Source organism: Urtica dioica, chromosome 9 (genome assembly GCF_054948205.1).
Source record: "Urtica dioica subsp. dioica isolate 48M chromosome 9, U.dioica_male_clone48M_v1_H2, whole genome shotgun sequence".
In the NCBI taxonomy this organism is placed as follows: Eukaryota; Viridiplantae; Streptophyta; class Magnoliopsida; order Rosales; family Urticaceae; genus Urtica; species Urtica dioica.
Window position 1 is genome coordinate 29,978,822 of NC_142764.1, and position 24,043 is coordinate 30,002,864.

The 24,043-nt window shown below is 31.3% G+C and overlaps 3 protein-coding genes and 1 long non-coding RNA gene across 4 annotated transcripts; 1 reads left to right on the forward strand and 3 right to left on the reverse strand.

Annotated features, from left to right (window-relative positions):
• Positions 1–7,776: 7,776 nt before the first annotated feature.
• Positions 7,777–9,041, reverse strand: LOC149386760 (uncharacterized). The gene is made up of 4 exons (XR_016301148.1): positions 8,921–9,041; positions 8,730–8,849; positions 8,525–8,632; positions 7,777–8,442 (listed from the first exon to the last, which is right to left on the reverse strand). It is a non-coding gene; the product is annotated as an uncharacterized LOC149386760 (long non-coding RNA).
• On the forward strand, positions 8,920–10,718 carry LOC149386761 (uncharacterized). Its single transcript, XM_089624890.1, has 2 exons — positions 8,920–9,036; positions 10,210–10,718. Exons 1-2 carry the CDS (start codon positions 8,974–8,976, stop codon positions 10,504–10,506), a joined length of 360 nt encoding a protein of 119 aa, XP_089481016.1. The 5' UTR covers positions 8,920–8,973; the 3' UTR covers positions 10,507–10,718.
• A 1,843-nt stretch (positions 10,719–12,561) lies between these two features.
• Positions 12,562–14,728, reverse strand: LOC149386762 (aquaporin NIP6-1-like). The gene is made up of 5 exons (XM_089626554.1): positions 14,573–14,728; positions 13,944–14,168; positions 13,353–13,547; positions 13,186–13,247; positions 12,562–12,727 (listed from the first exon to the last, which is right to left on the reverse strand). The coding sequence occupies exons 1-5, from the start codon at positions 14,726–14,728 to the stop codon at positions 12,562–12,564; spliced, it is 804 nt and encodes a 267-aa protein (XP_089482680.1).
• Positions 14,729–17,617: 2,889 nt separating this feature from the next.
• LOC149386763 (aquaporin NIP6-1-like) lies at positions 17,618–19,764 on the reverse strand. The gene is made up of 4 exons (XM_089625403.1): positions 19,411–19,764; positions 18,734–19,162; positions 18,153–18,214; positions 17,618–18,016 (listed from the first exon to the last, which is right to left on the reverse strand). Exons 1-4 carry the CDS (start codon positions 19,552–19,554, stop codon positions 17,830–17,832), a joined length of 822 nt encoding a protein of 273 aa, XP_089481529.1. The 5' UTR covers positions 19,555–19,764; the 3' UTR covers positions 17,618–17,829.
• Positions 19,765–24,043: the final 4,279 nt, after the last annotated feature.

A 24,043-nucleotide genomic window follows, 5' to 3' on the forward strand; every position in this document is an offset into this window, starting at 1 on the left:
GCTCGCTGTATATAGGATCTAGTACTACTTTTGCACATATTATATTTAATTAATTAGTGCTTGAATATATAATCAACCTAGAAGATTAGCAAAATCTTTCTTACAGAAGCACTTTCTGTCTTTACTCCGAATAGCTTATATATATTGTCTTTTTCATCCCAGAGAGTAAGACCTTGTCCAATTAACGTACTCCAATTATTTTTATATTAGTTACTTTACTAGCTATTGTTGATTTTTAAACCTAAATATGCTTCTTAGTACGTCATTAATTCCACTGAACAGACATAAATTTATAACTAGACAATGTATATATAGTAGTGGTAAAAGAATTAGGGAATATCAATGATCGAATAGGCTTAGTCTTTTTCATAATGACAAATAATGTATGGAAAAAATTAGATGGGCACCAAATTCAAAATATCGCGATATATCGACGATATATCGATTTTTGAATAGTCTTAGTAAAATATCATGATATATCGATAAAATATCAATACCTTTTAAAAGTTAAAAAATTCAAAATAACGCCTCCGAATTTAATATTTTTAATATAAAAAAAAAGTTCATTATTTTTTTCTTTATTTTTCATTTATCGTTTCTTATTCTTTATATCTTTTACTTATTGATTTTACTTATTATTATCATTATTTCCTTATTTATATTTTATAATACATATAAATATATATATGACAATACCTATTTATATATAAAATAAAAAATCAAGCTTTTGAATATATATATACACAGGGCCGGCCTAAACTCACCGGGGCTCTAGGCGATTCAATATTTTGGGGCCCTATGATACTAATAAAAATTTTAATTTTCAGGGTAAAAAATATAAATTTTTAAGAAAATGGGCCAAAAGTGTAAATTTTTAGGGTAAAAAATGTAATTTTTTTAAAAAATAAGCAAAAAGTGTAAATTTTTGGGGGCCCATTCACATATGGGGCCCTAGGCCTGGGCTTAACCAGCCTTAGCCCAAGGCCGACAGTGTATATACATATATATATGTATATTTCTATATATTTTTTATTTTTTAAAAATTATATTTTGTTATAAAATTTTTATCGATATATTATCGGTAGTACCATCGATAGTCGGTATTAAAATTGTTATTAGATATCCATCGATAATCAATATATCAGTAAAATCAGAACTTCGATATCGGTATCGATACCGGTATTTTAATCCTCGAGCTCAACAAAAATATATATAGATGGTACTATGATAAGGCAAATATTCCACATAAAAAACAAAAACATAAAAATTACTATAACTTGATACGTCTCAATCGAATCGACCATTTGGATTCAAAAAATATAACAATCTACCAATTTATAGACATTAGCACATTAATTTTGTTTGCATCTATTAAAGACCTATATATTATTGGCCTTTACTACCAATAATTTTGCTTGGAGATAGAGCTAGCTGTTTGATAGGCCTTTTTCACGATTGAATAAACACCGTAATGTAATTTTTTTCCTACATATTTATATATATGCTATAAATATGCTGCTAATGATGATATATATTTCCTCATGGCAAAGAAATATTGACGTAGGTAAACAAATAGTTGTCTCACCTTTTTTTTTTTTTTTTTTTAAACAATTTTTTGAAAACCAAATTTTTATTATTGATGATGTTGATAAAAAAAAAATACATAACTCAAAAATTCAAGGTGGAGAAAAAACTGTATAACATAATAAATTAAAATTGTTAAAAAAAACAAAAAATTATTAAAGAAAATTATTAAAACTCTTATAAAATAAACATGCTTAGCCACATCTGACATAAATACTCGCGAAACAATATACTTATAGCTAGTTTGCTAAAATTCATAATCATTATGAAAAAAAATATCCTTTCTCTCTACGCCTCCAAAAGGGAAAAAAAAACCCTATTTTTTTCTCTCTAAAAATTTCGCCGCTACTCTCTTCCTGAGAATCGGACGTCGGTGTTCGTCGGCTCCAGCCTGAGAGGGAGGGTATTAAACGACTTCCTTTCGCTATCCGCTGGAGCTTGCAGGGCTGGTTCAAAACTCAAATCTACATATTCTGGCTCGGTTTTGAGCTCGAGTCAGGGCAACAATGCTTCTTTCCAGGCCACCGCTCCTACTATCATCGTGGTCCGATTCTGGTGTGTCAATGTGGTATTCGGTGTGTGCATTGTTTGATGGATTGGAATATGGATTTTTCCGAATTGGGTACGAGGGAGATTTAATCAGTTTAATATATGTTGTTTATTTTCTAGTCGTAGGTTATTTTTATTTAATTTACTGATTTGGTTGTAGGATCTAGTATTTTGGTCGTCCACCATCTTCTTGGTGATCATCGGACAATGGTAGCTTGGATCTCTCCATCAACCATTGTGAGTTTATCGAAATAGTCAAATAGATGCTCGAATTTTATTGTGCTTCATATTTTTCCTTTTATCTAAAGTATGTACGAAATGAACAAACACTTGTATTTAATGTATATTCATTTCGACCTAAGTTTGTGTTGTATTTAAGATGTTATTTTCTTTTGTATTAATGGGTGTTCTACTCGAATTCTAATCGAAGTCAATTGTCAAGAAAAAAAAAATCATAATCATTATACTATTTAACAAGCTCATCTAGCATTTTAAAGATTTATTCTTTTGATATTTATAGAATTTTATCAATCGCATCTTACTCGTAGAGTCTTAGAAATAGACCTGATTTTTGTTAATAGATCCAATGTTATGATTATATTGATTACATAGTGGAAAATAATAATATATAACATGTTATTTCTAAGAAACTTCCAGCTCTCACAGAGGCATAGCTTTCAATAATAGACTTTTAGGTGCTGACAACAAAGTGAGAAAATTGACTAAAGAGGTACACATGAAATAATCGTGACCCCAAAAGCTTATAATATACGTTGCCTCGTTTTTTTTATCAGACTCTCCGGTAGACTGTGTTTATATAGATTCTTCAATCATATAAAGGAATAGTATATATCTGTACGTAGACGCCAATACATTTGAGTCAAATCACTGTGATGATCGATATCAAACGTACCGATTAGTCTTGATTTAGGTGAAATAGGGTTGATTTTTTTCTCCAAGCTATAAATGTTAGGTAAACTCTCTAAACTAAATAATAATAAATAAATAAAAACTGACAAACAAAATAATTCACATCTTTTAATTGGAAGAATCTCGTACCATCGGCAAGTGCAATCACATCTTTTTCTTTTTTTTTCTTCTTCTAGATTACCTTGAATAATAAGTCTTTGAGACAGGTCCAAAATAATAGATAAGTGAGATCAACTGTCATATAAAATATACGTCCATTTCTTCTTTATTTTGTATTTATTTATTATTGTCCTGATCGCATGATCATGTTTCACTTCCATATAGGAAAAACGGGTTATAAGAAACAAAAAATATGTCTTTATATATATATATATATATATATATATATATATATATAATATATATATATTTTTTGGAAAACTCCCATGTCATTACTGAACTTAAAAGGTTTATTAATTCATTAATGGCGTTTAAATCGTGGGAAAAAGGAAAGAAATAAAAAGTATAGCTGTGAATATGCTAAATATTAAATTACCAATTATTGCACAAGCTTGTGAGCGATATACCTGGTGACAAATTATTGGAGACTAATTAATAGACATGGTGTGACTGACTTAAAGTTTATCTATTTTTTTTAAGCACGTGCATTAATGTAATAATAAAATGAGAAATTAAATTTATGGTGCTAAATTTGAAGGAAAATAAAATTTACGATTTTATATTTTAAAGCGACTAGTAGGAATGGGATAAAGTAGTCATTCTAAACTAATTTATGAGTAAAATAGTCAATTTTTTCAGTTTGCAAATAAATTAGTTATTAGTTTTTTTTATATTACTACTCTATATCAATTTTCTTATATGTGCCCTCCGTGTTTAAATTTACAACTCTTAATTAAAATGTGTGATTCTAAAATAAAATTTAACGTTTTTCGAAATCCATAAGAAGCATAATGGATCGCTAATATGTGTAATAATGTTTTATAATATCTATAACAGACCTTTTATTTTCCTTTTCATTTCAGGATATCCTTAAAATATTGTCAAAAGTATTTCACTCTAGATTGTCCTTGGTAATATATGCTACTTAATTATTCATACATGCATATTAATTATCTCTCAAAACGTAGTATAGTACATATGCTTTAGAGTATGCCATGCACTTACATTTATATACTTCTTTTTCTTGGTGTATATATATATATTTTTTTCTCTTTATCACATCAATTACATGTATATATCTTCCAAAAAAAACATTGACAGAAGAAAACTCAAAGGCAAAAACCGACAAAGAAACTTTCATAATTCGAAAGGACGACGAACAATCGGGTCCATCACTTTTTTTCACAGCCAAGAAACGATCCAACCAAAGCAATGTCAATTGTGAGTTTTAGTGCGACTTTATTTGAAAGTGGACTGAAACAACAGGCTGTTACCAGTTTGATCTCAAAGTCTTGGCACTTTTTTTTTCTCTGAATAACTCGAGACCTTAATTGAAACACTCATAATTAATGTGCCACACATTATGCGGACAATGATATCTCACAATAGATTTTATATATATTTTTTTATTTTTTGACCCGAAAAAATAAACGCTCACACATTTTGGGCTTAAATAATATTATCATGCATACGTACGTATAACGTACGTACGTTTTGCACTCCTTTTGTAATTCGTATCACTATCGTAAACTAGATTTTCACTGTAGCTATTATTAGTACTTTTATCTATTTTTATTCTTTTTCATGTGAATCAATATTATTAGAGATACCCTTTGTGATTTTTTTTTTTTTTTTTTTTTTTTTTGCGAAAAAGTAATTCTTATCTTAATTGCATATATTGTGTACACTTTTGAGGAATGTCACATGGGTGTATTTATGTTCCTATTGATGACAACGAAAGTATAGTCATTTGGCAACAACAATATCAGATAACATTATTACTATTATTATTATGAGTGCAACCATATATATATGTAAGACCTTCAACTTTCTCAATCTACTTGTCGGCCACTTGTCGCCGTCTAATATAGAATCTTCTCTCTCTCTGACGGACACTTGTCGTCCTTTTATTGGTCAACCACTGAGGGCTCATAATTTGTATTCCATGTGGGTATTTAGGTGTCCATATCCACATATATATATGTGCACACTCGTCTAATTATAGAGAATTAAGTTCAGAAATTTAGATTGTAATTCTTCAGCTTAGGAATTAGGATAGCCATCAAGGAATATTAATATATCGACGTAAATCAGTCCATCACGAAAAAATTTGTAACTAAATTATATTATATGTGGGGGCGTATATCTAGAGAGCTCCACAATTTGATACATATGGAATATTTGGTCCCACTCAATCAAAATTAGATGCTTAAAGAGAATAATATATATATAAATATATACATATATATATATATATATATATATATATATATATGTAATGGCTAATTAAACCAAAAAAAGATGTAGATTTTATTGTTTGGTATGGTTATTTTTTCACTTTTGGAATGATGATGTTGTGGTAAAATGATAACTTCTACTCCAATAAAAACTTGAAATAAAAGAGAATAAGATATATATAATCCGTCCAAGCATCAATTAGTACACCAAATTTATAATTGGAGATAATTTTGCTAATAAGTTTGATTTCCCTTCACTCAAACAATTAATTGACGAAGCACAATAATCCCTAATTCCATAATTGAACTTAATTAAACCTTCAGCAAAGATTTTTTTTTATCAGTGCCATTGTAAAGATCTCCATTAATCAAAAGGCAGTACTCTATAAGCTTTGTAGAGTGCTCATAAGAGAATATACTTATCTTTCATCAGATAATCTAAAATCCTCATCATAAAATAAGATGTCATAAATAGATCACCGAAAGAACCATTAGTTTAGTAAAAGTGAATGTTTCTAATCAATTACTAAACTGAACACCGTTACTTCGAGAGGAAAACCCATCTAAACGATTATGATTGCGGATCATAAAGTGTCAGGTATAGTGAGGGTAGTTTGATTATATAATATTACAATGAGTTTAGTTTGTTTGTGTGTATATAGAATATATTATTCGATTGCGTATGTAATCTATAGAACTGAATCTACTTTTTGTCCTTTCTTCGAAACGTATTCATGATTATATGCAAACTCTGTAGCAAAATCAAATTATAATATACAAATAATTTGTGGCGTGCTTCATGCAAATATCATTTATACTTGATGAAACCATCAAATTTCTTGCCCGGGATTCCCTGGTTAGGAGGCTAGTTTGAAAGAAAAAAAATCAAGGGGCACAATTTTAGGCTATGTTTGGTAATCAACTCAAAAACAGTTTTTGAGTTAAAAAAATAGGAAACAAAAAGTGAAAATTGTGTTTGGTAAAATTTTTGGAAATTTTTTTTTAAAATTTTTGAAGTTGTTTTGTAAAAGAATAAAGAAAACTGAAAACAAATAAAATGTGTTTTTGGAAGAAAAAAAAAATTTCTATTCTCTACTCCTTCTCCTCATCTTCTCTTTACCAAACACTTTTTTCAGTTTTTTCAATTTCTCATAAATAAAAATGAAAACTGTACCAAACAGCTTTTTGAAAACAACTGCAAAATAATTTTTCAGTACAACTACAAAAATTAGAAAATAGAAAACAAAAACTTTTTGAGTTAAGTTTCTGAAATTTTCCATGTAAACTAAAAAAATAATAAAAGCATACCCAACAATCGAGGGGGGCTTAAGCTCACCGTTAAGCCCTAAAGGGCTTCGGTCGTATTTGGGTTCCTATAAGTCAAACCAAACTCAGGCATTCAATGGGCTAGTTCGATCTGTTTGCTGGCCCGACCATTTTGACTTCTTTATATACAAGTTTAACTCTCATGTGTTCCCGTGTGTGTAATATGCTACATATACACACGAAGAATACCAACTATCATGTATTCAAAACAATCTAGGTTAGAACTTAGAACCGATTAAGCAGTGACAAATTGTTAATTTTAAACTGTGGCAAATTGATAATTTAAAGTAGTAGCAAATTTGTAAATCTTTGCTAAATCAGAGTGACAATTTTGTAATATCTTATAGTGGTAAGTTATGTAATTATAAAAAAAAATTTAAAGAGCAATTTCGTCACTTTACTGTAGACTTAACAATAAATTGTGTCTATAATGAATAGTGTCTCCATGCTCTTCTTTATATATTCTTTATATATATAATGTATGTAGGGATTATACCAGAGTTGTGGCTTCCTAGATTATTTTGGACCAAAATTCAATATGTCAAAATTAATTCAAGAATATATATTTACAGTTGCTATATTGACACTTATTTGACTGTACATGAAAGCATTCTCTTTCTCTCTCGTGTGGCTGAGTTTTTTTTTTTTTTTTGTTTGAGTTGTTGAATGCTCACAGAAGTAAGGTTTGTTCTCATTTTCGTTCACTTAAGGGTTTAGATGTTTTTCGTTCTTCTTGCGATTTTTATTTTTTTTTTGTTATTTTATGGTCAGTGAAATTTAATAAAATGAACGATTTTTTGTTTTTTGGGAAATTCGGAAGAAGAAAAAATTAGTTCAAAAAATTGGAAAATCGTTCAAGATTTATAGACAAAGATGTGAGCTTGTACGTGAAACAAAATTTTATGGGCTTGTACGTTTAAAATAGAGTGACCCATGTGAAAAAAATTCGTTTGAAAAAACTGGTAAATCGTTGGATTCTCAATCAATGCGTGACAAAAAACAATTGGTCGCTTTATTTTACACTCACTTATGTATCAATCCTGGACCAAGCCTCCGAAACAGGCTTCGAAAGTATGACTTGTCTCTCTATTGGCCGACGGGAACGTGAAAACTAGATGTGAGCTTGTACGCGGAGATAATAAAAATTTGTTAGAAATTTGATGTAACATAATACTTGGAACAATATATGCACAATCTTAATAATTAAAAAACTTTGGCAGAGGAAATATTAGTTAACCAGTTTTCTTGTCATGAACGGAAAAAGATCAAGTATCCATAAACAACCCGGGAAATTTCAGGACGAAAATAGCCTCGGATCCGAACCGGCATTGTCCCAAGTCGTAGAGGCCATCGACGTTCCCTCCGACCTCAATCTCTTTCTTGACACTCTGCGGCTCGGCTTGCAGATCGAATTTCACGATGCCCGTCATTTAAGCAATCCTGTCGAGTTTCGTGACAAATACATAGCGCTGTTTTCCTTATATTATATCAGATCATAACACTTGACCTCTGGAAAAAAAATATATATGTAAGGTATAATAAAGGAAAGATCTTTCTGCTCCGGCAACTTTCATTCACTCTTGGAAAATCGAACGCGGACTCCGAGAGTTTTTTCTGCGTCGCTTCACCGGTTTTCATGTTGAATCTCATCTCGTACCTATAAAAAGGGCATGGTATTAACAATGATACATCGGATATGGATGGATAGACACGCGTAGAGAAGAAGATCGAGTTATTACAGCTCGTTTGAGAAATTCTCAAGCTATTCTTTGACTTCCCCGCTGACCATGTCCGAGTCCGGGTTTTCGAGCCAGTAAGTGATCAGAAATTTAACTGAACGATTTTAGCTGGTAAAGCACAGGACGATTTTACAAATCCATCAGAAATTTAACTCTTTTGTGTTGTCTTTCTAATTTTTTTTTTTTTTTTTCACGGCGTTCCTACCGTTATGGAATATGAAGGAATTTGGAAGCTCGAACCATTTGAGCACTGAGGTAGAAAACCGAAGCAGGCTTTTTTGGTCTTGTCAAACGAGAATATCTGTTTATTTTCCTACACCATGCCCTGGAAAAGCGAATTGCACATAGATTTAAACCTCAGTAGAGAATAACAGACTGAATCAAAGTGGCACTAACCTTTGAGGTTGAAAATCATAGGAAGTTCCATGAAAATCGTGTAATTCTCGGTAATGGCAAAGTCGTGCATCATGATAGGCACCGGATCGTGCGTGAAACCATCCTTTGATATGACTATGTAAGTGATAGAGAAGTTGAACCGTTGATCAGTTTCAGTCCACTTTCAGCACAAAAATGAAAGGCTAATTGGTATTTGCTTTCAAGGTTTGTCTCCTTCTGAAAGAGCAAGAAGTTTCCCATTGTCGTACACCAGAACCGTATTATCTGCAACAGAGGAATCGGTACTCTTTTTCTTTCTAATCGGTTTCAGTTGACAAAAATCTGTTTACGAGTATTGCCTGTATCGTTTCGAAATGAAAAAACCGACAATTTGGCTAACCAACTATGACTCGAAGGGTTTGATTCTATTGTGCATTCTAAAAAATCTCAAGCATGCATTGTAAATCAACTTTGGTAGTTGAGAAGCTTCATATACTATGAATTCTAAGAAAAGAATTATTAGGCAAATGATAGTTGATGTATTAGTAGCATGAAGTCTCAGGAAATGATAGCTGAACAAAGATTATGATTCCTAGCGATTGGCTTATATTTCCTTGTGTTCTTCTTCTTCTTCTTCTTGTTCATATAAATCAAGGTCATACAGATAGTTGTATTGCTTTGGTAGATGTAGACTGTGAAGGAGCTGATTTTCAATACATGTTTAGCAGGTACTTTATAATAAATCTCATATATTTTCATTTCTCAGATGAATTATTTTAATATACAATCGAGACATGTTTTGAGCATCTTCAATATTTTTTTTTAAAACATATCTATTCCTTTCAGACAATAGAAAAGTATTGAATTATCTGCATTGAAAACATTGTCCACATTTTGGTCAGAGGACTAAAAGGATTTTGATCAAGTTGCCGGGAAGATCAAACCAATGAACTAAAAGATCAAATAAATTTTAAGCAAGGAACGACTTAGTACTGAGATTTTAATTAAAAAAATAAAAAATAAAAAATTGGCCTATTGTAATAAAATTTGTGATTTCAATAACCCAAATCATATTGTTTCTCTTCTTCTTCTTCAAAATGCGATACCCATTTAAAGCATTAACCTTTTGTACTAGCTAAAAAAGAGCATTAATTTTTTAGATTAGAAACTAAAGGGAAAGATATATAACACAAATGAGGATACTTATAAATTTGTTCTCTATTCCTAATAACCGCTCTGTCACACAAATACGAAGTGAGTCTCTCTTAATGGAAAACGAAGACCCATGGTTAGCCCTAGATAAGCTGTACCACATTCTGTTCGGCTTCACGCTAACCATCCTCTTCTCCGCCATGGCACACCTCGCTCGCCTCCGCAGCCACTCCGTCGGGATCGGCTCCGTCGCGTCTCTTCTCGCCGGCGCCGCGAAAGAAGCTGCCGACGAGTTCGGGTTCTTCAGATCCGCAGGGGCGTCGGCCAAGGACGCCGTCGCCGATGCCGTCGGCGTTCTCGTCGCTGCGGTCGGTCTGTCTCTGCTGAAGAATCGATCTCGACGGAATCGCGAATCGGATCCGATCCGAATGGCTTCGGGGATCTCGCTTGTTTGATTGACGAAACGTATTTCGCTGCCATTTTTGTAATTTAGAATTAACCATTGTAACCGTATTCTGATTATCTCGGTGTGAATTTTTTTTTTTTTTTTTTTTTTTTTGTGGTAATTTCTGTGGGTTTTTTTTTTCGATAAATAAAATGTGTATTAATGAAATCGTGGAATGTAAAAAGTAATATAATTAAAATTGTGGAATGTAAAAAGTAAAAATACTCAAAATAATATAATAAATGTCACTGCATAAATTAATATACACTAGTTTAAAAACACTGAAATGCCTCTTCATTAATAAATTAGTATCAAATATAAAATAAGAAATAGATGAAATAATAAGCAAATGCATCTTTTTAGATTCTCGAATTCAAAAATATCAAAAAATTAAGGGCATGTTTGGTAGTTCACTCAAATTGTTTCTATTTTCTGTTTTTGTTTTCATATAGTTGTAGTCTAAAAAAATTTTGTAGTTGTTTTCAAATAATTGTTTGGTAAGGCTTTCAGTTTTTTTTTATTCAGTTTTTTGTAATTGTAGTGTAATAATTCACATAAGAATTAGGCTTCGAGATATATATTAATTAAAAGTCTTTGCTGCGAATATAATGGTCTTACCTTTAGTTATAATGATTGTTCACAAGTTCATCGGAAAACACTGTTTGTCTTTGTAGTCAATACAACAAATATCAAATTTTGATACCTAATGTTGACTAAACATAGCGAAAACTTATGTGCTCGACGAGAGGATCACAACCAATTAACAGTTTGTAAAATGGAGTTCCGATTGTTTAAAGTTTGTCATAATTGTAAAACTTAAGTTTTCCAAGGAACGAAAACAAATTCGATAATCAAAAGTGAGGAAAATGAAATGATGTTGATAGGAGAGAAGGAGATGTCAAGAGTAGATATTAAAAAAAAAAAGTTAAAAAAGTAGAGTGAAAAAATTGAAAAACACATAAAAACTGTTTTTTTATTTTCTTCATTAAAACATAAAACATTTTGAAAACTTTTTGAGTTATATTCTGAGAATCATCAAACAAACAGTGAATTCAGTTTTTTCATAAAAATGTTCAAGTTAAAAAAGTTAAAAACAGTTTTAAAGTTAAGAAACGAATAGGCCCTAGGAAACGTAAAAAATATTATTCGTATTAGCGAAAAAAATATGCCGAGTATTATTAATATTATTTAAGTCATATTGGATATTGAATGAAATCGATTCTAAAAATATGTCAAGTATTCTTAAGACTATCGCGATATTCGATTTGCATGTTCTTAATATTACTAAAACGTTGGTGATTATTGAATTCTAAGGTTTTTTTTTGTGACTTGTGACTTGTTTCGTGTGTGATTTTGTATTGTAAAATTTGATGTTTGATTAAATGACAAAAATTAAATTTTTAGAGTTTGTTTGTTGATATTTTTTATAATTTCCATTACTCCGAGACATTTCGTACCACTCAACTAGTCCCTCTTGTCTAAACGTACAAATTCATAACAACAAATATTTATTTTTTATACATATTAAAATGTCACGGTCTTTTAATTTTAGACAAATATATTCCTAACTGCAACATGAGATTTTTTGGTACACAAAAAGTTTGCAAATTCCCTCTAAACAACCACTGAATCCAACCGAAAACCAGTGAAACATATCAAAATTATCGAAAATGGAAAGATACAGATTGTTTTTCAAATTTAAAAAAAAAAAAAAACATGTATAAAAAACACATACGAAGTGTTATGAAGTTCATGCATACAAAACTTTAATTAATTTTATCTTTCAAATTAAATCAAACATCGGAATATATTATACATATTTTGAAATTCCACAATTTGATATCTCCCTCATCAAATCGAGTTAATTGATTAATATACAGATACATAAATTAAGTTTTCAGTTACAAAACCAAAAAAACAAAAAATAGCACAAATTTGAACATTAACTACGGAATGGAAAAACTCACGATAGCTTGCTTGTTGATTCATTTATTGAAATACAATACATTTGGATATTATATATGTTAATATTAACTCTCATGAAATTTATTAATGCATGATATTATTATGAGTTTGGTGGCTTGGGAAGGTTGACAACGGAGAAGAGTCCGGCGCCGAAAAGGGCTCCGAGGAAGGGAGCGGTCATATAAATCCAAATGGCTTTGAAGTTGTTGGTTGCCACCGCCGGCCCTAAAGTCCTCACCGGATTCATTGATGCCCCTGTTACTTCCCTGTAAATACATCTTATATTGATGGGTGATGTAACTAAATAACTAATTTAAAGTTACGAATTTGCAAAATAATCAAAATTTCAACTTTATATATTTTTTACAGATTGACCCCTGATTTATTCATTGAATTTAATAAATAGTCCCTATGCTTTGAAAATTTGGATCTTTTTACTAAACTTTTTTTTTCTTTTTTTTACAAAATCTCAATTAAGCGACCTGCCTAACCTTATTTTATAGGATAAAATGGTAAATAATTTGTTCTTAAAAAATATAGTTGATTTGATGATTTTTTTTTTTTTACATAATTGGCTTATTCACACTTGATATTCGGTAAAAACATAGTCTTAAAGTTCAATGACAATACGTAAGAAAATGAATGATTTTTTTTAAAAAAAAATTATGACAGAAATTATATGATAATATAAAACGGATGTGTATGTATATATGCATGTGCATACGCAGCAACGAGAATGTTTAGCATGACTGTGGCTCCGACCGCAATCCCCGCCAACTCTCTCACCTGAAAAGATATTACGATCGATCACCACCACCGCCATTAACGTACTATCATCGAAATGATTATAAACATGCATGCACGTGCGAGAGTGAATAAAGAAGTACGTACGGTTCTGGTATCGGTGGCAACAGCAGTGACAACAAACATGAGGAAAGAGGTGATGAGAAACTCGAGAACGAAAGCTTGCGCGTCGGAGCACGACGGCACTGTTACTCCGCCGTCCATTATCGGATGAAACACCCACTTCAACGCCATCGACGCGCTCACCGCCGCCGCCGCTTGCGTTGCCACATACACCGGCACCTGAATTAATCAACATATATATATATATATATATATATATATATATATATATATAAAATTAGAAAAATAGTCGATTTAAACGTTTGTCATTGTTAAATAATCAATGTTTGGTAAATCTTAGATAAATAATCGTAAATAATGACGTGACCTAATATATGGAGGTAATTATTTATCTAAGATTTACGTCTGTAAATACATGAAAATAACTATTTACCTAAGATTTAACAAACGTTGGTTATTTAACAATATCAAACGTTTTAATTGGCTATTTTCCTAATGATCCATATAATATATTTATGTGTGTGTGTTTTGTATATGTTAAAGATGAAGCCTATAAGGTTATTATCTGATTCCCTATGAGATGAAACTTCATGATACAAATGATATTGCTCGTACGTATTTCCATGGGAAGCGGTTGAGAGCAGCGAAGGCGACGGTGATGGCGGGGTTGAGGTGGGCCCCGGAGATGTGTCCGGTGGAGAGGATGACGATCATGACGGCCAGTCCGTTGGATCCGGCGATTCCGATGATGCTCTCTGTCCCTCCTGACTTCTGGTTCACTATCGCCGTCGCTGTCCCCGTGAATACTAGTATTACCGTCCCTATGAACTCAGCTCCAACCTGATATCATATATATCATCATACATCATGTCATGTCATGTAATGTATATATATATATATATATATATACAGTGACGGAGCCAGAAAAACCCATCAAGGGGGCTAATTTGAAAAAAAAAATTCAGGGGGGGCTTGATTGTAAAAAATTTATAAAAATTGGGTCAAAAGTATAAATTTTCAAGGGAAAAAAATGTAATTTTTTTTAAAAATGGGCAAAAGGTACAAAAACATTTTTTTTTAAAATAGGCAAAAAGTACAAAAAAAAAATTTAAGGGGGGGGACTTAAGCCACTGCTGGGCCTATACCGGCTCCGTCACTATATATATATATATATATATATATATATATATATATATATATATATATATATATATATATATATATATATATACACACACACATACCCTTCTCCAAAGAGTGGGTGGTGGTAGAGAGAAACACGAGACTTTAGGGTGTGGTGTTCTTGTCGTAGATCCTTCTTCAACGGACACTGAATTGCCACGTCCTCTCTCTTGCCGAAATAGAGCCACTCCGCGAGTTGACGGTGGCGATGAATCCATTATATTATTATTTTTTTTTTTTTTTGTATATATATATATACAATGCACTTACTTAGGTAGGTACACTAATTAGAATATACACATATGATAAACTCTGGCTCGTGATCATGGATAATAGTTAGCTTAGATTTGGAGAATCTGAAGATTAATTAAATAAGTTAATTTGGATAAAATAAGTGGATGGTGATTTAAGAGTTTATCTAGACCTTTATTATACTAAATAAAAAATGTCACATATATATGAAGTTTATACTATGATACGAGATAACTTCAAGGTAAAGTGACGCCAAAAAATGTTAATAAAAACTCTCAGTCTTGTTGTCTTTCATTAAATAATTGTGAAAATGTCAAGTAGTTAACTTTCCTTGTTTTTAGGATTTCAGAATCTCCTATGCATGGAAGTTTACTATAATAATGGGACTGTGACATTATGTGACTGATGGAAAGTAGGGGGAAAAAAAAGACCATGGCAATAGAATAATGGAGATAAATTTGGCAAAAATTCAGACACAACAATCTTTGGATGTTTCGCGAAGTTGGTGAATGGACTTGTGAATAAAGCAATCTTTTAGTGTTCTGAGATTATATATTTTAAATTATTAAATTGTAACATCTTATGTGTGCCATATTTTTCCCAACCGTACTGATAAATCAATAAAGCAAGAACTTTGGAAGTACAAAGACTAAATGGATTCCAACAGAAATATCAAATCTTTAGTTTCCAGTTACTTTTAGCTTAAAATAGCAATGCTATTTGTCTCGATTCACGATTAGTGACGATCCACTCACGTGTTGACATGTGGCAGTTCGTTGCCACGTGTCAACACGTGAGTGGATCGTCACTAATCGTGAATCGAGACAAAAATCAATTCCGTAAATTTTACACACTATATTTTCGTACCATATTAATGACCCCTCTATAAAATTATCATGATCCGCTATATAGACATCATATTGAACTGATGACAAAGACTTTTAATGTTTTTTTTGGAAAACCAAGAAATGCTGTTAGTTTATAATAATTCTAACCTTGCGTATGAGGTAATGATTTTCATGATCTCCATATATAGTTAGTATGTTTGGAAGTGTAGTTGGAATTTCTATGAATCAAATTCCTACAAATGAGTGCGTTGATTAAGATGTGTGTGTGTGTGTGTTTTTTTTTTTTTTTTTTTTTTAAGTAAGTCGGCCACGTTTCAAGGATGGTATTGCTTATAGAGTATGCTACTTTTACATAAAAGCAGGTTTACAGAAGTTATATGTACAATATATATATATATATATATATATATATATATATATTGCAAAAGCATATATTAATTATGTACAAAAATGCTGGAGAGGCTTATATATATATATATATATATATATATATATATATGTACAAAAATGCTGGAGAGGCTTATATATATATATATATATATATATATATATATATATATATATATAAGCCTCTCCAGCATTTTTGTACATAATTAATATATGCTTTTGCAATATATGTACAAAAATGCTGGAGAGGCTTATATATATATATATATATATATATATATATATAAAAGTGCAAAATAGTTTTTTTTAGAGGGGACTATTAGGATGGCCGGGGCTTCGTCCTTCCTTGTATATACCTATAAATTTACCAAATCGTGTCATAAAAAATAATTGGTTGTGTGACTAAACTTTGATTTTTAGTATGGTGCATTTCCCCCATTTTTCCAGTTTTTTTCTCCAAAAAGTGACTAAACTTTAAATATTTATTTCTATTGATGAGTCAATTAATTATGGGTATAGTGGAATACAGAAGCATAGTTGATTAGTTGAGTTGGTGTAGATTGAAACTGGGATCTAAATAATGGAGCAATCAGATTTATTGGGTTGGCCTAGTGCGCTTTAAAATAACAAGACACACAATACATTTTGGTTTGGAAAATGTGGCTAATATTGGCTCACACCATTGCCTACCATGCATGAATCAACCTTTAAAGACTGGAATTATTAAGAAAAGTCTCCAATACTTCATATGTGCAACAACTACATTGGGCGACCAATACAATCCACTGTATCACGTACAGTTCTCTGATCATATACTTGATCAATTTTGTTCTTGGTAAGATATGTGTTCTCTTTTTTAGTCTTCTCTTATTCAAGCTCATTAACTTATTTTGCTATATGTGTGCTTTAGCTATAGGTTATGCGCGTTTTAATCTCACTCTTAATTAACCTACTACAGCGCAACAATATATATAGAGGTCTATTTTCTATAAATAAAACATGATTAGAGGTCTATTTTCTTTAGTTAAAAAAATTAGAGGTATGCTTGTAATCTGTATCATTGTATCAAATAAACTTTTTGACACATACTCACCATAAAAAGAAATTGATACGCGTAAAAGGCATTCTTATTATAAAATTGATACTACAAACAGCGAAGCTTATTTTAGTATTGTAAAAGCAAACTATATATGTCTTTTATTTACGCGTAGATACTATTATTGGGTAAATTACAGCATATAAAAAATCTCGTATTTTCATGGCTATTTTTTATGAACAAGAAAAAGATCTAACACTAGACATTATACATTTATTGTAACAATTTGCCCTTCTATTCTATACATGGATTGGTTAACTTTGACAACAACAACAAAATGGGGTTAACCTTATGAAATCCCAAGAAGAGGTTAACCTCAATTTTATATATATATATATATATATATATATAGATCACCATTAGAAACATATTTTTATATTAAAAAAAATAAATTTGCGGTTAAAGTTAAGTTTATCATTTACAAGTTAGGTTAGAATGCATTTTTAGGGCACCTCAAACAAAAGCCAAGTCTCTCCTTCCCTCAACACATATGACAAATGTATATGCATATATATATGTGATCATTAGAAAACGAAATATAGGTTGATTCCTCAGCTTAGCTAGACGCAGAATGAGTACATTAATACAGGTCCTTAAGTACAATTATTGAACGCACAGGTTCGTACATAATATCGTAACCTAGATTATTGTTACACAGTTCGTCATCATCATCGTCGATTTATACTTAAAATTATAATAGGACCTATATTATGTATATGTATTGTAGTGGATCGCACTAGCTGGTCTCAGCAGAGTCGTCGTGATCATCATCATCATGGAGCTTGATGACGGTGTAAGCGGCGGCGCCGGCGAGAGCGCCGAGCACCGGAGCGGTCAAATAAATCCAAATAGCGCTGAAGTTGTTGACTGCGATTGCTGGCCCTATTGTCCTCACTGGGTTCATTGAAGCTCCTGTTCTTTCCCTGTATATACTTACCCATTCAAATTAATCCCATATACTTACAAATATTTACTATGTAACCTCTCTGAATTAATTTCATTCTTCTTCAGTAGGTATGTATTGATTCAGTAATTAATATATAAGGCTATACTACAAACCCTGCAACAAAGTTATTGACCATCACAGTTGCTCCCACGGCAATCCCAGCCATCTCTCCAACCTGCACATATACCCATATTAATGTTCTAGTATCAAAATCAAACTCAATCTTAATTTTACAATAATAAAAAAAAGTTCAAATCCAAAAAACCCTAGTTTTTACTTGTCTCTTCATGACTAGGGTGAATAATTCAATATATATATATATATATATATATATATATATATATATATATATATATATTGTGCTTTGATTCCTCTAAGTTGTGTTCTTTACGTAGTAATCTTAATAATTGCACTTCTAATTTTTTTTGTACTTATTAATTTTAGTACCTACATATTTATTATTTTATTTTTGTACCAAAGTGATTTATTTATATCTTTATATTATCATATAAAAGGTATCATAAAGTTCTAATTAAGTAATTCAAACTTTATCTAAGTTTAATCTCTCTCAACCCTATTAAAATTTTAGTTTTGGCTTGTACCCAAAAAAATATCATTTTGAACCTTTAGCCTCCCATAAATTTTAGTTTCCTATCTCCGCCCCTATAATAAGTACAAATATGGTGTATCTTACAGCTCTGGTGTCGGTGGCGACGGCGGTGGTGACAAACATGAGGACAAAAGTGACAATGAACTCCAAAGCGAAGGCCTGAGCGTCGGTGACTGTGACTTTAGGGACTGTGACTCCGCCGGAGCCGCCGATTGGGTGGAACACACCCTTGAGGGCAAAGGCGGCGCACACCGACCCCGCCAGCTGTGCAGCCATGTAGAACGGCACGTGCTTCCACGGGAAGTGCCTCAGCGCCGCAAACGCCACCGTCACCGCCGGGTTCAAGTGGGCCCCGGATATGTGGCCCGTCGAGAATATTATGATCATCACGATCAGCCCCGTCGCCACCGCCACGATCATCAGCGTCTGAGGCTCGTTCGTGTTAGGGTTCAGAATCGCTATCGCCGTCGCGAAGAAGATTAGCAATAGAGTCCCTATGAACTCCGCTCCCACCTATACATACATAAATACACATTACTACTTTTTCATTGACTTTAATTTGATGAATGATATTTTCTGATTTTGACCTCAATAAATGTAACACACTCCAAATCTAGCGATGCGTGGTCAAGAAAAGAAAGTGACACTACACATGCATGAAGTAGCTAGTTCATATATAATAACAAACACATGTGACAACACATACATATATATATATATATATATATATATATATATATGCTTATATATATATAATATACCTTTCTTGCAAGAGAGACGACCGGAGGGGTTGGCTTGGAGCGAGAGGGGTGTTTTGGGAAATTGGTTCCTTGTTCTTGCATGGTCCATGCAACGCTAAAGCAATCAAAGCTCTTCACTCCTTTGCCATTGTTCTCAATCGTCATAATTAATTAAAATATTGATACTATATTCAAACCAAAAGAAAGAAAGTTATTATATAACTTAGGTTAAACTAGAGAAAAACTATGGTGATAGGAGAGCAAGATATGTTTGGAAGTGCATCTAGTTTGAGATATAGGTCGCGGTATTTAAAGAGCTGGGAAACGGTTGACAATGTTGACTCAATATGTGTATTATTGTATCCACAAATTAAAAGGTAGGTATAGTGGTCTCACAACTCTATATGCTTATGTGCTTCAATTATATTACATGGTCATTAATTTTTTTACTTTTATTTTTGCTTTCTCTATTAAGTATAATGTGATAATTTGGTTAGTGGATTGTGGGACAGTCAAGTAAGACCTTGCATTTAGACAACCCTGTCGTTTCTGAAATATTTTCTTGTCTAATATCAATTGCGCTTTTGACACGAGTACTCAAGCGACATATATGTATTATGTATCGAATACTTTTTTCCTTTTCGTATCTCTGCCTTTGATGTTTCAATATTTGTACAGCTATGGGAATTATTGTTTATATATTTGTTAGGGAAAAGTTAGCTACAGAAACAAGTCAAGGGAATGTAGAGTGGAAGATTCAGGAGATTATAATATTATTAGGCCAAAGATATTAAAACATATCCACCAATGGTTGGAAGAAAATAGCCATCGAGGATATGCCTGTACTATTTATAAAATGAATAAATTAATATAACTTTAACAAAAAACTTGCATACAGTTATGGAAATGCCTTGAATCCAGATCATAGACTAAGTCAACTTAACCTCACTTTTCCAACAGACAACATGACTCTTTATTTCTTTTTATTATTTTTTTGGTAGCGAGAAAGATATTTCAACATATTATATATATATATATATATATATATATATATATCTTCAGGTCCTTACATCGTGGGAAGCTTTTGAATATTAATCGCGTAAAAGGTATGATAAGAGAAATAAAAAAAAAAGTTAATTGGATTTGCTAGATATATGAACTTAATTATTGATTCAATAATTGAGTTTTTTTGGATCACGTCTCTCCCACCCGGAGTTGCTTATGCTTTTGTGTGGAAGAGCGTGTGTGAGCTGGCTTGTGACGTCATGAAGCAGAATCACTAAGCTCGCAATAATCGGGGAGATTAATATTATATCAGCTTCTTATCATGTATTTTTAGACATTTATTGTGTACCTTGTTTCTTCACCCAAATAATCATTACCACATAAGTAATCTGGACCAAGAAAATGAAGACACAATATTACTGTTGAGTTTGAAGCACATTTAGTGATATGAAATCTGAAAAGCAAGCTCGAAATTACGTAAAAACAAAAAAATGAGCTACATAAAATAAAAATGAACATAGATAAAGCTAGTTTCAAAGGAAAGAAAAAGGTACCTTAATCACAGATTAACCGTAACTCAAAAAAGTAATGTAAAGAGTCTTCAAAGATGTGCTGAATTAATTTAAAAAAAAAAAAAAAGATGTGCTGAATTATTGTTATAGGCATGGAGTGAGGTTTTGTGTATATCTGTATATGTATATATAGAAATAGAAGTCCATATTCTTATTATTTCAACATGGTTATATATTCTTGTATCTTTTTTCCTACACCACGGAAATGCGTATACGTACACTTGGATTCATTTCATTGTGCCTTAACAATCACTCTTTCTGGTCTAAGCTTCCATGGTTATATTCTTTAAGTGGCTGTTATTGTCATCACAACTTATATTCTTGAGGATCTCCGAATCTTTAGAGAAATTAATAAATATGTATATATTTATTGAGCATATATGAGATATAACACACTAGTTTTTCAAGTCTTTAATGATTTAAGTTGAAAAAAATTGTTGGAGAGATTTGGCTTATGGACCAACATTTCTAGCCAGTGGATCAGAAGCGGAAAAGATGTTATTTTCCTCATCAAGTTGTTCAGTTGTATGTAATATATTATATATATGTAATAAAAACACAATATCTATCTCTTCGAATTTGTGTATATATAATATTTTAAAATATTCGTGTTCAAGAGAATATTAGATTACCTTGAAATACTTTGTGATAAATATAGCTAAACTTTAGTGTTTCAAAAACTCCTATATTTACACTTTATTCTCATACAAGAACCCCCTAACTCTAAAATCTATTGGTTTAATATATATATATATATATATATATATATATATATATATGTATATATAAACAAATTTCTTATGCATAAATATTTATAAAATGACCAAATATCTTATAAGAGGTTTATAAGATAACTGGTTTAAATTATTCAATTTGATACCGATAATTCATTAAATTTGAAAATTTAGCACCGAATCTCTTTTTCTTTAATCTTGATGATTTTTTTTTTTGCAAATATATGTATTTATAACCACATCTACACTATTTACCGTGTATCACGGACTATTTGTAACGGATGTACCGCCATATATATAAGAAGGTTTGACCACTACTTCTACGACCAGAGGAAACAAAATATTCTAGATGATTTTCTTCCCATATAAAACTCGAGACCCACATATACAATACCCATTTGGCTTTTAACTTCTCAAAAACGCTTCCAGCCCTTAAATAAAAAAAAAAAAAAAAAAAAAAAACCAGAATTACATGTGATACCTATATTATGGCATGTGAAATGATACTCAATTAGTGTTGCAGGGATCACTATAAAAAGGAAGAAAAGATGTGATACTTCGGTACGATCGACCGAGGCTCCAACAATGACCAGTCACAAAGAACGAAAAGTTCTTGTCAATTTTTTTGTTTAGCCAATTTGTACTATTTCACTCATATAAAACAAACTTTATTTGTTCAAAAAAAAAAACTTTATCTATTTTATAAATTCATTCATTTCAACGGACTATTTAGCTAAATAATTATGCCATATATATATATATATATATATACTCGAAATATAGAAGAAAAAAAATATGATCTTGCAAACAATCGTGTTGAATATCAATCACTTTCGAAGTTAGTATTTAAGTATGTCCATTATAGTAAATCAAATTGTGAAAGTCAACAAATTTGAAGGCATTTTATTCCTAAAAGTACTTTGTCGCATGGACATTAATTAAATACCTTTTTTTTTTTTTTTTTTATGGAAGAAGAACGTACAAGAGAATTAGATTAAGAAAATCTCCCAGTAGTATCCGTCTTTTTTTGTTGTTGCGTAACATGATCGTAATCAACAAGGAATTATAAATATTAAAAGGACTACAAAAGAATTGATATTGATGGAAGAGAATAATCATTAGTAGCATCAATTCTTTTTTTTTTTTTTTTTTGCCTAACCCCTCGTGATTAGATTCTAGTATTCTATGACTATAGTATAGACGTTCCTTATTTTGTCTGATCTGAACTAATTAATTCCTATCGTTTTTGAGTTTGGCACCAAAAGTAGTCTTCAAAAAGAAGACTACGCGCATACTTATTCAAACAAAACTGAGCTTTCGTCAATTTATACTCTTGTTATTTCGATGATCGGAAATATTGTATTTTATTTCCCCCGTGTCTGTGGTGGAGAAATGTTTAATTAATTAGCTATGATATATTTTTCTTGTTATTCCATTTCGATAATAATAAATAGTATATATTGGTAAAACGATATATATATATGTGTATATATATTGATAAGCAGATTTGAGAAGGCTCTGTTTTGTGCACTAATAAAACGCTAAATATTTTTATATATGTAAAACTAATCATCTTTTTTTGTTATCATTTTAATTCTACGAATTTAAAATCCTTGCATGTGCGAATTCCATGCATTATTAAGTAGTGGTGATCACAGGTCAACATGACGAAAGAGAACAGTGCTTGCTTATCAATAATTCATCGTCATGTCGTGTAGTGTGAGGTCTACATTTAATCTCCCGAGTTCCAAACAACCATGATAAATTAAGTGATGTTTCAAATGCTCGTTAAACAGTGACGCAAAAAAGAATAATTTATAATCGCTGATTTCGCACGAAACTCTATTTTTGCTCACCGTTTATAAAACTTGCCACTTGTATCATTTGTGACGGTGGATATCCAAAATTCTCTGAAAGCTCTGCCATTCAGTAGATGTAAATGTAACATATGCATATATAAATACTGTTTTTGGAGAGTTCTATAATATATGAATATCTGCATTGTCTGGTACTAGTTGTTCATATTTTTACTGTTGGCTTTCTAACTCTTCATAGTAGTTCGTTACAAGAGCAGATAAGGTTACTACAAACCATCCATAGTGAAAGCTGAAAAGTGTCGGTTGTGAATAATTGATCATTTTTTTATCGTATATGTAAAGGTGTATTCCAATGATGAACAGGCAGACTAAAATACAGTCAATGGATATTCTTTCAAGTCTCAAAAGAAGCTTACACATAAAATCAATAAATATTAGTACCAGATTAATGCTAGATTAAACACACACACACAATTATTTGATTATTTAATTGGATTAATCTCTTAAATGTTTGTTATTATTTATA